The sequence below is a fragment of the Esox lucius genome, chromosome 7 (genome assembly GCF_011004845.1).
Source record: "Esox lucius isolate fEsoLuc1 chromosome 7, fEsoLuc1.pri, whole genome shotgun sequence".
NCBI classification, from domain to species: Eukaryota; Metazoa; Chordata; class Actinopteri; order Esociformes; family Esocidae; genus Esox; species Esox lucius.
Window position 1 is genome coordinate 22751497 of NC_047575.1, and position 16104 is coordinate 22767600.

At 43.0% G+C, this 16104-nt stretch overlaps 2 protein-coding genes across 3 annotated transcripts in view; one reads left to right on the forward strand and one right to left on the reverse strand.

Annotated features, from left to right (window-relative positions):
• Positions 1-550: 550 nt before the first annotated feature.
• Positions 551-1707, reverse strand: bhlha9 (basic helix-loop-helix family, member a9). The gene has a single exon (XM_010870701.3). The coding sequence runs from the start codon at positions 1451-1453 to the stop codon at positions 587-589; it is 867 nt and encodes a 288-aa protein (XP_010869003.3). The 5' UTR covers positions 1454-1707; the 3' UTR covers positions 551-586.
• A 12891-nt stretch (positions 1708-14598) lies between these two features.
• sptbn4a (spectrin, beta, non-erythrocytic 4a) overlaps positions 14599-16104 on the forward strand; it is a 53147-nt gene continuing 51641 nt past the window's right edge. Inside the window, exons 1-2 of one of the 2 annotated variants that reach the window (XM_020047994.3) lie at positions 14599-15422; positions 15632-15793. In XM_020047994.3, coding sequence (XP_019903553.2) covers positions 15665-15793 — 129 coding nt within the window. In that variant the 5' untranslated portion in view covers positions 14599-15422; positions 15632-15664. The other variant, XM_029121269.2, reaches the window with a different exon arrangement.

Genomic DNA, 16104 nt, shown 5'->3' on the forward strand with positions numbered 1-16104 from the left:
GACAAGGGCTTTAGTGCACAGACCTCAAGGCTATAATCAACATACATACTGTACTCACACACACACACAGTCAAGCTTTCATGCTTTCATGCAGGACTGAAACACTCGTTGCAAAAACAGAAATAGTTTTAAGAGGTCATATTAAAGGTTTTATTGTAATGTTTTAAAACATTAGTACACTACATTTTAGCATTCATATGCTGTACATGTGATTGTCAGGGTTTGTAAAGAAGATTGCTGCTATACATTCGGACTCAACACTTTCGAGGTGTCAGGTCTGGGTTTTAAGGAATTGAAAGCTTCCCATCTATAAGAATAATAATCGTTAGCTTGAATATTTTAAACATTATGAAATGTACATTTCGATTGCACTCAATATACATCAAATCATATTTACACAACATATTTACACAACACATTAAGTCAGTGTCTCGACTCTACTTTAGAGAATACTGTAATATTTAATCCAATGCAACAGTAAGAGCACAGAGTTCACTTTTTTTGTTCTTCCCTGAGATTATTCAGACAGTTGGATGGTCTATTCCTCGAACTCAGGGTTCACAGTAGACAATAACTGGTCCTAGAGTTAGACCAGAGGCAGGTTGGGCTCAGGGCCTGCTGTCTCCTGAAGGTAGCCGACCTGCCAGGGGAGGCTCAGGGTTGGAGACGGCTCCACAAACGAGTCCATGTAGCCCTGGGTGCAGGAGGCCCACAGCCCTGCCTGGTGTTCCAAGTGGTTTCCTATCCCAACTTTTCCTTGTGAGGGGTACAACTGACCCTCAGTGGGGTAGCGAGGATAGTGGGGCGACGATGGACAAGATGAACCCGTGCTATCTATGTAAAGGTGTGCCTCTGTGGGCAGCCGGTGAGGGTGGGTACCTTGCTGAGGCTGAATTTGGTGGGGGAATGATGTGTGGTGCCAGGAGACGTAGCACTGGGGCTCCAGGCGAGGAGGGACTGTGACCCTGGGTTGGTCCAGCCGTGATGTCCGCACCATTCCCAAAGCCAATGGCCCCCCAGGTGACCTATGGCACTCCCGGTGGGAACAGGGCTTATTGGAAGGGTTAGAGCTGAGGAAGACGGACAGGGCCGAGATGCGGTTGATGGCTCTCTGCAAGGTGGAAATTTTGGAGAGCCGCTTGCCGCTTAGGTTGTGGTTCAGCGCCACCCGCAGGGCGTTAAAGGCCTGATTGTAGTCCAGGATCCGTTTGCGCTCACGGACGTTGGCGGCCACGCGGCGAGCCTTAGAGCGGACAGGCCGGCTGTGCTTCTTGGCCAGGCCCTGGCCAGGGTCATCACTGGGAGGGCTACTGGCTGAGCCTTCGCTGTCCTGGAATGGGCCTTTGGTGCTTCCATCACTTCCCTCATCATCCTCACCCTGACCCAGCAAGCTGAGCTCTAGCTCCTCTTCTGAGAACTCCTCTGACCCTGCCAGGCTGCTGCAGCTCATCATCCGTCACTAGTTGTGGTGACGTAGCTTTCCGAATATTTGTGTAGTTCTCCTTGTATAGAGGAGACTATGAGATGTCATGTACCTGGTGTATTCGTAAGGCTGACGTAGCAGTAACAGGACCTCCTGTTCCCTCGATCCGTGGGTTGTTATGCTGGGCTGCTTGTTGGGTTGATGTTGGGCTATTTGTTCTGACGGGTCTTTCCGTGGACATTCAGTTGGGACGTCGTTGGAAGCTGGTCTTATCCTCCTTTCTTGGCGCCCTGTGATTACCTCTGATTCCGCGGGGCGATCCTGCCTGCTTTTTAAGACCAGCCCTCCTCCTCCAAGTCACATGGTACAGACACCCATGAGGAATGGTGTGCTCTCTTTACCTGTTTTATGGGCACCCTCCAGGCAAATGGCGCTGTCACCTCCTCCTCCTCCTCTTCCACAGACACTCCCTCTCTTCCCTCACAGGATCCCTAAGTGTTTCAACACTTCTACGGCCTTGTAATATATCACAAGCAAAAGCAAAGTGCACATTTTTGGCATGACTATTAACTTTGTCTCGACTTCTGCTTACTAATTCATCTATATCCTTATAAAAAAGGGTCCCCACGTACAACCCTTTTTGATAACATATGAGGGGGGCCTTTTGGGTTCCATGCAGAACTTAATGTAAAATAACCCTTTCAAAGTAGAAATGTTTTTTTGTAAGAGTGTACGGTAGGCCATTGCTTCAATTACTACACCAATACACAAAGCTTGCTCCAATGTATATCTTCACATGTATATATCTTAAGTACATTTTATTTGCAGCCTACCTGCGGAACGTTGTTAATTTTTCTTCCCTTCATTAAATATGCGAGGGGTTCTCTGATACTTATCTTAATGGTGTGATCCATAAAAATTTGTCACTGGATGTCCATGACAAATTGTGTTTATCAGATAGCAGCCTAATCTGTCTTGTGCTGGTTGCCCTTATCTCACCCACTGTGGGAGAAGGACAGGAAGGAGGGAAGAGAAACTCTTTTCTAGTTTGGTTAGATTTGACCATGCAATTAGTTAGTCTCCAGAGTGCTGATTCCACCCCCCAAACACACCCACCTTTCTCCTGACTCTCTCATGCTCTCCCCATCTCTTCTCTATCTTCTCTAGGTTTAAGTGCCATGTAATTTAGGGGGACTCCTGTAGAACCCCATCCCTATAAATCAGACCTTGGCAGCACCTTAGGACAGGAGCAGAGCACAGGCTTGGACTTCAAAGCCAAAGAAAAATGCTAATATTTTAAAATTAAAGCCTGCAATTGCTTCTGACTGGGCTGGGCATTGACTCAACCTTTCCGTGTCAGTATTGTTTTGGTGAGCAAATGCTTTTTAGTAGCTCATAATAATTGTCAGCAAACATGTAAAGTTAAATTAAGTTACAACACCCTCCCACCATTCAAATCACACCTTACCTAAGACAACAATTTCCAAACTAGCTTTTGTGACCCAAATGGCCCCGATATTAAAAATGGGATTGCTAGAGAAACTGCTAAAACAATTACCGTTAAAGAACATTTAATTTCCTGTGCCGTAGGAGAGGCTCTGTGCCTGTAGACCCAGGATAAGGGAAAACATTCCTGGTAAAAGGTATTTCATGAATAAACTGGTGGGACCTCCCAGGTGGCTCAGTGGGTCCCAGGTGGCTCTTTGGTAGCAGCAAGCTGACCAGGTCTGAGCCTTAACTGTACCACTAGCTAATGAATGGCTGGGAAGACCAATGGGTGACAGCAAGGGTTTCCTGGTGTCATTGCTCTGGAGCAACTCCTTCTGGTCTGTCAGGTTCCTGCATGGCTGAGACTGTCAGGTGAGTGAGTACGCTCTCAGATGGCACATATGCCTATGAGAAAAGGAATGTCTGTTGGAGTTGTTGTGATCTGAGTTGACCAGGTCCGTTTTCTGACATTGCTGACATGTCACCTTGAACAAATGCTGGGATTCGTCAGAACGGTGGGAGCTGTGAACTAAATGTTTGTGGTTTTACTGTACAATGCAAACCAGCTTTGGTATCAATCAAAAGTAAGTACTGTTGCTTTAACAAAATTGAGAGCCATTCACAGAAATAAAGTGAAGTGCTAAGTAAAACATACAATATGCATAGAAAACTCACATGTATTGTAAAACATACATGGCTTAAAACATATATCAATTGTAAAACATACACATGTTTTACAATACATTTCTATGCCCCATAGCAGTATAGGCCAATTTCACAGACCCCAGGAAAAGGGTTTGACGTACTGTGTCTAACTGCCTACTTGCGAAACGGAACCATGCAGCTTCAAGTAGTCAGCAGCTAGCTTGGCCTATGTCTTCTTCACAAGAGTTGTGTGTGATTTATGTTTTTACAAGCTGATCAGATTTACGGCTGCGGTTGTAGCAAGAGCATGGAGAGACTAGAGCCTCGGACTCTCCCGGTCCATTCATTTTGACAGCTGACAAGACACCAGTAATTATCGGCCGCCGGGAATAAATCACTCGGCTTTATTGCGTTCCTCACCATGCCCCTGACGGAATAACCATTTTGAAGCAAGGGGAATCTGCCCAACACCACTGAACCTGAGATTTGTAAATCTCCTGCTACAGGCCCCATAATGACTGGTTGTTACCTGTTCGTTATTAGAGGTCTGTGTGCCAAACATTATGGATGTATATTTCCAAAGGGGTAGTTATAGGGGTAATAAATGAGTATGGTCCAGGTTCACTAACCTTGGCTTTGCAGTGGTATGTTAATGCATGTTTTTGGCGTCCGCTCTGGAATCTTCTTACCTCAATAATAAGTCTGCGGTCATAAAGGACGGCTCCCCATTATACCAGGCACTTCCATTTTCTCACAGCACAATTCCTAAGGAGGTAATGTCTTAAAATATACATGTTTTCAACTGTTTACTCAATAGTTATTCTTATGATACTGTAGTTATCTAGCAACCCTGATACTTTCTATTCAGTTTATGATACTTCAGGACCGCTCAAGTTATTAGTGCATATCTGTATGAGCGTATTTCATGCATAACCAATTAATTGCATTGAAAGTCTCTGAATTAAGAGATTATGCATGATTTCAATATTGATTACTGAATATAAGAGTTATTTACTTCAGTTTCCAGTGAGACCTCTGACATTATGGAATTCAGAAGGCATGTTTATATGTTGTGCTCCTTGATGTGGAGTGCCACTACTAAAGCAATTCATGATTTCCTTTCTGTGTATCAGCGTCTCAGGCCACATCTGCCTTCACATCTGGAACCATCTCTCTGTTTATGTAAGCTGTCATTAAGGAACACTGTCACGGGCAATGGTATCTTGTCTTGGACCAAATCAGAGATATGTAGTTGGAAGACAAGGATCATCCTCGCTTTCTGAGTCATGCAAGCCACCAGTCTTCTGTGTCACTTTTTCCTCAAGGAGTGAGCCATATAGAACGAGTCACAACTACTGTTTGCTGGGTTTGAGGACGAAAGTGTGAGTTCATAGAAAACAAAACAAACAAGAGGGGTCCTTGGCCTACAGAGCTCAGTGTGCCTTACCATACTGTACCTACACTGTTCATTAAAGATCACTGTAAATGATGTCCTAAATGACATGTAAAAACTTCGAAGGTTACTGATGAGCAACATTGTGAATCATTCTGTCTGAAATTACTGCCAATTAAGCATGTTTGGCTGCTGTAATCTCTATCAGCTTGTGCACCGCCATAAAATCTGAAATGCTGGGTGGAAATATCACCGGAGGCTTCTCTAGCACCCGCAACTCAACACTGGAAGTGTCACACTCAGTATGTCTGTCAAAATGTTGTCTATTAATCATTGAGTTGTTTTGAAGAATAACGTACTTCAACATCAACACTGTTTTTTGTTGTTTGCACTCCATAGTAACTAGTCTACTGGCATGGCGGAAAGCAGTGCTTAGTCATAACGGAGCAGATTTTCTTTCTTAGGTCATTCAAATGCCTTCTGAGGCTCATTTAAAATGAGAAAAGACATGCCATGTTCTTACTAGTAAACGAATACCAGGACTGAAACTACATATATAAATGTGTCAGATTTATGATTAACAAAAACTATTAGAACTCAGAAATGTAACTAGAACTCAAATCTAACTAAAATAAAATACAACTATTGAGAAATATATTTGTTATATTCCACAAATGATTGTTCTAAATATCGTCTGTGCTTCAACAACAGTTGTTGCGCAGATTGATCGTGTTGGAGTAATGATAAATATTTGCACTCAAATACAGCGATAATTATGAAAATGTGACAAGAAAACATGTTTCTCAGGTTTTTCCTGGTAAAAAGAGTGTATGACGATATATAAATGAGCATTTACAGTACATACAGTTAGTAATCGACTATGGAGGCATCTTTGCAAAAAACAATAGGATCCAGAGGTTTATTTTCGTTTATTGGTTTCCTATATACGTACATGTCTAAAGATCGCTGTGAAATGGCACTTCTTTCAATACAAGTGGATAAAGATGCAATATTATATAGATTTTATTAAGATGTGTGAAGAAGAAAAGTGTGAAAACAAGCACACAGCCCTGTGATTGCAAGTCATGTTTTTCAGTGCATTCTTCAAACCCAGCTACATGTACAGAAAGGCTTATGATTCTGAACTCCAGAGAACTTACATTATATTGCCTGCTGACAATTAGTTGCATAATTAGATGCATACTTTAAATCTCTATTTCCTTCAGATCTGGTGATTCTGGAGGACGTTTGACTTCCATCTAGGTTTTCATAAAACAACTCTTGAACTTGTGTGTATGGAGGCATTATCATCCTGGAATATTGGAACATCATGATGGAGCAATGTTCTCATCATAGGCTGTATCTGTTCCTGAAAAACTGATTCATATTTCTTGACTGTTATATGACCATACGGAGCAATTATTAGACCCAGTGACTCTCACAAGATGGCTGCCCATACCATTATGGATCCCTCACCATAATTAACAGTTGGCGGCAGACATTGTGGGCTGAAGGCATCCTTTGGCTTTCTCCAATCATAAACCCATTTGAATGTAGGAAACTGAGAGACGGATGGCTCATTGGACCATATGACTTTTTTCCCAGTTGCTCAGGGGTTTTCCCCCTTACACCAAGTTATGCGTATTTATGCATTGTCCTTGGATACCAGCAGGTTCCAAATGGCAGCCCGGCCATAAACTCCACCGTTGCAGTGCTCACAACGTATAGTTTTTGCATTGACTTGTGAACACTGTTTTTCATTGTCGATGCAATTTGTCCATGTTCGGCATACACTTTCATGATTTCTCAGACTGTTCCCCTTAACATATTAAATAATTTAGCAGGTTTTGTGATTGATACACCTGTGTTTCAGACACCAACTATTTGGCCTCTTTGGATTTGATTAGGTTTCACAGATTCTGGACATAGCCCACATGCATTTATTAATAATTACAACTTGTACTCTTAAAATGTAAACGCGGCACAGCCAGAAGAGGACTGGTCACCCCTCCAAGTCTGGTTCCTCTCTAAGTTTTTTTCCTATACCACCTGCAAGATTCGGGGTCTCATAAACAAATATTACAAAAGACTACACACTGTCATTGATGCCAAATACACAGTATTAAGAACTAAGGGTATGCAGACTTTTGAACAGGGGTCAGTTCAGTTTTTCTTTGTTGTCATTTTATGATTGCACCATTCTGTTATGACCAACAGTTGAATGTGAATCCCATAAGAAATAAAAGACATCTATTTTGCCTGCTCACTCATGTTTTCTTTACAAATGGTACATATATTACCAATTCTCAAAGGGTGTGCAAAATTTTTAGCACAACTGTAACTGTCCTTTCCCATCTGGTGTTTTGGTTTTTTGTCTACACCCAGTATTGCTTTTCATAGGACAAGTCATGATCAGACTGTTTTGAAGACTTCAACAGTAGAAATCCAGGTCATATCCCAGTGTTGCCAACAAATATAATAAGCATAGCAAAAGCAGGATTTTCACACAGTCTTTTTTGTTTGTGCTCAATGGAAGCCATTTCATGTGAGCGGTATTTCTACCACTTACATGAACCCCACAAACAATAGAGTAATCTAATGCAGATGGAATGACTGGAAATCAGACATTTTTAGACTTTGTTTTGCTTTATTCAACAGATACAGTGAGGAAATGTTTTTTTTCTATCAGAGTTACAGGCTGGTTTCAAACCCATGCTTTTGTGGTGTATCTGCACCGAAGGCAGCAGACCACTGGAACACCCAATGCCATCCTATTTGTTTTCTTCTGATGTCTCTTAAAGTGCAATTTAGTTGCTTGAAAACCCAACAGAACTGAAATATTGTTGGTAGGAATTTCTTTTATAATGTGGATGGCACCTGATAGGCAGATTAAATATATATATATATAAAAAACAGGTATCTAAGTCTGAAGGGAGTTTGAGCATTGATAGCAATCATTTCATGATTTTGCTAGTGTATGACAACATTACCATCTCTCTAAAGGGCATTTCATGATGTGATGATGATGGCAGTTGTAGTCTACTAAATTTTATTCCATACCGCAGCAAAGAAGAAACTACAGTGACAAAGAAGAAACAAGTGAGGGAGGTCTAACCTTTGAATGGCAACTGAAGGCAATGGGACTATTATTCTATTGAATGGAATGGATCAGGCCAGGCCCAGCAGCACCAGAGTACAAACTAAGCACATGCCACACATTATTAACTGCAAAACTGGATTTCAAATATTGTTTTATTCATAGCATAACATGACAGTCTTGACTCCTATACAGACTTTGAACTCCACTGAGCAGATCAAATTTTACTTAAACTTGAGTGGGACCAAATGTGATCTGTGGAGAGTAAAATTAAATCTACATATTTTACTGTTAACCAGTTTTATTATAGTTTTGTTTATATGGATAAGCTTTAATTCCTCTTAGTAAAAATGAATTTAGTTTAGTTTCAAATCTCTCTATAGTTACCTTGAGTAAAACACCCACACAAACACCTTGACACCTTGTCCTGTTGACCTTATCCTACTGGTTTCATTCAACTAATTAAATTACAATGTACTTGACCTAAAGCCCTTTCACCTGAAACGAGATGTGTGAGAGAGAAAAAACTATTGTTCATCAAATAATAACTCAAGGATAACAATAATACACAATGCAGGGGTTTTATCTAGGCTTGTTTGCATGACTATCAGTGGGTAATTTATTACTGTCAGGGTTGGCTCGGTTATTAATCGGTTACAGTTACTTGCAGCGTAGGAATTTCGCTCTGGCCGTGATGCCCGGAAAAATCATTGTACGCCCTACGGCCACCATGGCCTTTGTGCCCTGCTAATGTCAAAATGTCGCGCTTAGCAGTCGGTTTGTTTGTTTATAATTTCGTTCCTAGTTTGAGAACAACCATAAATTGACCATAAATTGAGAAAAACCACAAGAACGGACTACATGCAGGTAAGCAAGCTAGCTTGTTATCGATCGATAGATAGCTGATTTAGGGCTTAAATGAATCTAACCACCCTGTTTTGGAAGGTGTGTTCATGAGTAACTAGGAAGTGGGAAAGTTCCGACCTCGAGTGGGAGAATACCGGAGAATACTTTTAAGATAATAGAACAGGGAGAATACACCTCAACGCTTTTTGAGAGCTCCGAAAATTTGCTTTTGACATCACTAGACATGGCAGCGTTTGTGGTGAAAAATGCAAAAACGAAAATGACTTGCTCCGCACACAAATAAGTCACTACATGTGTTTATTTAGGTCATAACCATTAGCGCAGGTGACTGTTAAAGGATACTTCGCGGTTTACTACTGTGTAACTGAGGTAATGTTAGCCTTCTGGCTACTAAACTGTCAGTTGTCTGTTTGTTGTCGTCATGTGAATTCTCTCAACTAAAACTTCTGAAATTAAACAAATTCCAAAATCTATAAATATTTTGAGGGGGAAGTGGATGTAATTTCAAGGATTAAAACATGATAGTTAAACTTTTTATGTGGAAAATCATATCAGTTATAATACGTTTTTTGTCGAAGTATGATGAAGTGAATAATGTATGTCATGCGTGTTTTTTTCTTATCAGCAATTTGTTTATTTGTACTGTAAGCTCCAAATCCTCTTATTTCACACAATGGCCTTTGTGTGTAAAAAGAAATGGTGACACCAAAGGCCAAATGGCCTTGCCCCTAAAATGACGAAATTCCAAGCCTGGTTACTTGTCTAAACTGTTACCTAAAATAACATCTGGATTACATTCAGTTGCTTATAGATTAACTTAAATAAAATCTCCATCAGAGCCCTTTTAGGATACATTGATTATGCTCAGTTGGACATCAGTCCTTAAACCAATGTTCCAAACTGTATTGGGATGAAAAGTGCAACTCAACTTAATAGGGTTTGAGTATGACGTAAGAGGTAAGCTCCACTTTCCTGTGTGTCTGGCCTAAATACAGATATCAAACAAACAAAAAGCAATAAGACGTAATATTATCAATAGAAGAATCGATGTGCTGTGAATTGCAGATTAAGTGTTTGGACAAATCAAGTGTATTTTCTGCCCCCACACTACTGCAGTACAGGAAAATGAGCACAATTTATCTATCATGTCTTGTTTATAATGTGCCATATAAGCTTTACGATGCACTGACAGCTTATAAAAATTGTCACGTTTTCTATATGTCTGTGCAGGGAATGAATTGAGCATATTTGTTGAAGACAAACTCAGGGCAGAGGTAGCATGTTCATGGTGCATTCCATGCAAGACTACTCAGTAATTATGCTAGGTTGTCATTAAGGAGTCAATTTGGAGAGTTAGAACCAGTGGTCAAGGTTAAATGTCTGTAGGCTAGTTCCCAGTTCTTTGTTCCCACAGACACCAAGGGGGCTGAAGCTGCCCGCTATCCAATATATCATTCAGATATAACATTTAATACCACTATCTGAACCACTAAGGTCAGCCATTTGAAATGTGTTTAAATGTATGTTTTTGAGGGCTTTCTATGAATACTTGCTGAAGCACGACAGAGGAATATGTACTTATTTTACTGTCCATAATAACATGGTTTAGTGAATGCATTGCTGTAAGACTTGTCACACACAAGAAGGATTAGTAACTTGTTTGTATATCTTCAGCTCTTCAAATTGAGTGTTTAGCTGACTAATATAGCTGTTTTTCATTGATTGCAGGATTACTTTCCAGGTGGTCTTGACCCTCTATTGCCTTTGGCTGTTACAATCAGTAGGAAAATAATTCAGAGAAAATATTTTTTAAACTGAAAGAGCTGACAATGGACATATATTTTAAACAAATTATGACAATTATACAGTATGTAGTCTACTAGTCACTTTGAACACAACTGAAACATAGAAAGACTGCCCTCTAGTGGCATCAGGGTTGCAAAATTCTAAAGTGATTTGAGAGTACTGTTTATATTCATTGTTAGCAGGTCTAAAACAAAAAAATTGCAAGGTAGAGGGAACCTTGAAGAACAAACAACACTATCTTAACAATGTTATACAACACCCAGTTCCCCTGTGTGAAAAAATGACTTGCCGCTTACACTCAACTGGTTGTAACACCTTTAGCTGGACTAGGCATTTAGGTTGTTCTCAAGTTTGCAAGTGTTTTCTTGCAATCCTTAGATAAAGATTCATATTCTTCTTCCATCACTTGGGCCATATCAAGGACGGTCCTTGTACTTGTTGTCGGCATTCTCCAGTGGGGTGTCTTTGTGATGTCGTTCTCACTGTTCCCAGGGTGTAGGAGGCTGGTTAAACAGGTTTAGCGCAGGGTTGAGGTAGGAGACGCTAACGTAGTTCTCCCCAGACAGCATGTCAGTGAATCTTTGAAGTGGGCTAGCAGGGCGTCAGGTGCCTTTTTTTCTTCTCTGAGCCCAGTACCCAGGCTATGGCCTTCCGGCTCCAGGGTTCGCTCAACCGTCTTCTGTCCTGAAACCCACCTGGATGGGCACTCCGTGATGAGCTGGTGTGTGGGTAGACTGAACTGTGACAACATATTGTCTCTCATCCTCTTCCAGGTGAAGGAAAAGGCGCTGACCACCTTCTTGGGTACCTATTCTATTGTTTAGGAATGTTTGAGAACTTTGAGCATATACTATATTAAAGGATTTTGATTGGAATTGTTTTCATTTAGTCAATTTATTGTTATTGTTCAAACAATCCTGTACTTTCAGTACTTACTATTGGATTGGCAGAATTAAAGTACTGCTAACACATAATTAGCCTACAGCTAGTCTCAACATGTATTTGTTTGGATGCACTTTAATCATCAAAGCACTAGAAGGGATGCCTGTCCCCTAAGCCCTGCAGGTGGCTCCACTCGTTCAAGGGGTTTTATCATGTCAAGGGCTCCTGCTGTCAGCTGTCACCCACACCTGTCTGACTCAGCACGGTTTCCACGATGCCTGGTACCCTTTGAGACCTTGGGCTGTTGCTTCACCCGTACAGTCACCTGGGAAGCAAGACATCCGGCGGCATTACATTCAGCAAATTACAGTTGTCATCTATGTAGTGGTCTGTCAAACTCAGGCATGGCTCTGACCGGCCTGTGGTGGATCAGTAAGAAACATCAGCCAGATAATCTGGGACTCATTGGCGGGCAGCAGTTTATATATGCTTAAAATACATGCGGCTTGGCAGGTATTATTTTGGACCAAGTGTGTTTTGCAGCTTTTTAAAGCAGGGCTTTTCCACTGTATAGATTGGGACAATATCTTTTGCTTTGTAATCGATTATTGCGTCTGTATCCGCTTTCACCCTTAAACCTTTCTTGGCATATGGGAGGATGTCCTGGGAGTCGCGCAACTAGAAGATTCAGCATTGCATAGTATCGCACATTCCACCCGTTCTACTGTGTGTTTCTGTTTCATGTAAAGGAAGTGGCTGGTTGTGTTGCTGCTTTTAAAAGCATTTGTATTTTGACAAACTTTGCGCAGGATATTAGTTTGCTGAACATCTGACCCAAACTTCCATTTAACTGAAAATGTTTTGCTGGCCTTTTTGGGGATGGTTTCATCCTCACAAATGGCTGAGCTGGTTTCCTCAAATGTTTGTAGAACGCTTGTCACCGATTACACTTCATAGGCGTGTTTACGACTTGGGGAAGGCTTTATAGGATTGTGATTGATGGATCATTTCTGTGCATGTGCTGGGACCCAGGTGGGGCATGATTCGGTATTGGGCTGACAGAGAAGAGTGTCTAACACTGCAGATCTGATAGGGGGCAAAAACTTTTACTGAATGGTGCTAAAGGCCATCTGAGTGTTGATAAAATAGAACATACTGTATTGCATACCTTGAATTAAGATAAAGAAAGGTATGGACATTCATTGTGGCTTTATTATAAAGTTTTTCCTGTACAAATACAAAATGCAGCACATTATAGCAAAACTGAGCATTATTAATAGTGTTGGTAATGACTAACTTCTGTATGAATAAGATTATGCAATCATTTATCAATTTTACCTGGCCTTGTTGTATTGCTTTACTTGATACTATTCTACAATCTGAATATGCCCAGTGATTTGGGAACACCACACACTATCAATATCGAACATTAATAAAGTTTTCATAATATTTGAATGTTCATGATGTGCAGCGTAGATATGTAATGTATACTGGTAAGGTATGGTAAACAGTCATAAATCATTACTATATAGCACCTGACACTGTAAACTCTGCATTTACAAACTTGCTTACAAAGCAGTAAGGTTAGCTGTGTATTCACCACGTCAGACTCTTGTGCCTTGTTACGTTACAGCTACAACATATTCCATAGACTGCATGCTAATTCATATGCACTGTACATTATATGGCAACATTTTGCAATCATTAAAATATTTATACTGTAGGTCCATTATAATCTCAATGGATGGACTCGCGGGCCTGATGGAGCAGACTCGCGGGCCTGATGGAGCAGACTCGCGGGCCTGATGGAGCAGACTCGCAGGCCTTATGGAGCAGACTCATGGGCCTGATGGAGCAGACTCGCTGGCCTTATGGAGCAGACTCACGGGCCTGATGGAGCAGACTCGCTGGCCTTATGGAGCAGACTCACGGGCCGGATGGAGCAGACTCGCGGGCCTGATGGAGCAGACTCACGTGCCGGATGGAGCAGACTCGCGGGCCTGATGGAGCAGACTCACGGGCCGGATGGAGCAGACTCGCGGGCCGGATGGAGCAGACTTACGGGCCGGATGGAGCAGACTCGCGGGCCGGATGGAGCAGACTCACGTGCCGGATGGAGCAGACTCGCGGGCCTGATGGAGCAGACTCACGGGCCGGATGGAGCAGACTCGCGGGCCGGATGGAGCAGACTCGCGGGCCGGATGGAGCAGACTCGCGGGCCGGATGGAGCAGACTCACGGGCCGGATGGAGCAGACTCGCGGGCCGGATGGAGATGCCCCGGAGTTTGCCCACCTCTGCCCAAAAGTATCTAGCTTAAAGTGTTACCTGTGTTGGTTTTCCTTCTCATATGCTCTACATAATACTTAATGGTGTATTTCATAATTCTTTGTATATAGTCTATGTCACATTGATCAATACACGGCATCATTATTTGGGTATATTAGCACATACCAAGTTCATTTATATGTCATTGAATGTTCACTGTCCAAAATGGAAATGCGACTGCTTGCGATTCATGTGGAATTACAAGCAAATATTTATGTCTGTTTTAACTGTGTTGTAAAAACCTCTACATCTACCCACTGAAAGAGTTTTACTGTAGCTTCCCAATGAGCTAGTTTACTGCTGGTGAGCCAAGTGCATGCTGGTCCCTTTAAATGGGTGAGAGCGAACAGTGATCCAAATCAGTCAGCTGCACTATGGGCCATGTGTTCCTGCATCCTCCTCTCCTCTCATTCAGCTGTTTCCAAATGACAACACCTCCCTTCCCTGCTAAACCTCCTGTTCTGGTCTGCTTTGAGTGCAGTCATTTCCAGTGCAGAGAAATGTCCCTGGAGACACTGAAGGATGACGCAGGCTCTCCTTTTCTCACCCCTCTCTTCTCCCTTTTTCCCAATTGCTCTGTATCTCTCTCCTTCTCCTCTCTTCCTCTCCCTCCGTTTCTCTCTCACCGTCTCTCTCCCGTTCTCCTTGTTCTCTCTTTCTCCTCACTCACTACCCCTCCCTCTCCCTCCTTTCCTCCCTCCCTCATTCCCGGCACTGCAGTGCTGGTTGGGAATGCATACACGGGCGCGCACTCACACACACACACACACCACACGCGCGCGCACACACACACACACACACACGTTCCCTCACAGTGGAGTGGAGCTGAGAGGCAGGGACTGCAGCAGCATGCACCAGCCGCGTCTGATCTGTGTGGGGACATGAGGAATGAGGATGGGGAACTGGGAAGACGATGTAGTGTAGCAGTGTCTTACACAGCCCAACCCCCGTGCGTCTGCTAGCTACATCTTTCCTCTGCAGCAGTGGCAACGGTGCATTTCAAGAGCGGACAGCTTATGTTATCTGCCCGCCTCTGCATTCGTCCCTTTCACTCTGCTCCTCCCACTCCGCCTCCGCCTCCTCCCGACCACGGCATCGTTAGGCAGCACTACGGACATCCGGGATCGCCAGCGCTCATTGCTGGACGCCCAGGTCTGCCCTGTCTGAAGGAGTCAGGCTACACTAGAACATCACCGCCTCCGTTGACAACCGAATACCTGCAGCGCTCCGGAGACAAGGATACAAAACAAATCCTCCCTCAAAAACAAAAAAAAAGAAGGAGTGTTGGATGTTTGTGACGTCCTTTGTCGGCGATCTTGGACCATTGGCCCGTTTCCTGTATTTGGTTGGTTGTTTTTGCCTCCTCTGAGTCAGGCTAACAGGCACTGCAGCACCAGGAAGGACTGCAGGAGCCGTGAAGCAGCAGGGCATGAGGACCCAGGGGTGAGCCAGCGGAAGGGCTTGTGCTACCATTACCGCCGCCGCTGCTGTTGAGGTGCTTATCTTGATTTTTTTTTTTTCAGAAAGGGCGTCTGGTGGGGGTTGGGGTGGGTTGTGACAGTGCAGGTACCTGGGACCCTGCAGAGCAGAGCGGGTGGCTCTGGCGTAGAGGAGCCAGGCAGACAAAACAGGACGTCCTGTGGGAAAGGAGGGGGAGAAGAGAGGAAGAGGCCCCCTGATGGTGTCTATTTTTGTCTCCCCTAGCTGAGTGATTAGGGACAGCAGGTAAAGGAAAAGATGCTTATGGGTGCGGGACGAGACACGGCGCGGGATGAGGCCCAGAAGCTTCATAGGAAGTGGCTGAAGCATCAGGCCTTCATGGCCGAGCTGGCCCGCAACAAAGAATGGCTGGCCAAGATAGAGCAGGTGAGTAGAGGTGGGGGAGAGGCTAGTGTGACTTTATGATACCGTGCGTGCATGTGTGTGTGTATGTGTGTGTGTGTGTGGGGGGGGGGTTATTACTCTGTTTTGATTACTCAGCCGTGAGTAAATTATATTAATTGATATATCGTTCTTTTAAGGACATCTTGAATTTCAAGTTCAAGGTTAAAGATTGTGAAAGCATATGGGTATTGTTTACTGCATTGCTAGTGCTGTAAACCATTGGTATTTCATGTTTCATTGCCCTTTCAACTGCCCAAGCTGTATAATAACATTGGATTATTTTTCCCAAAGTG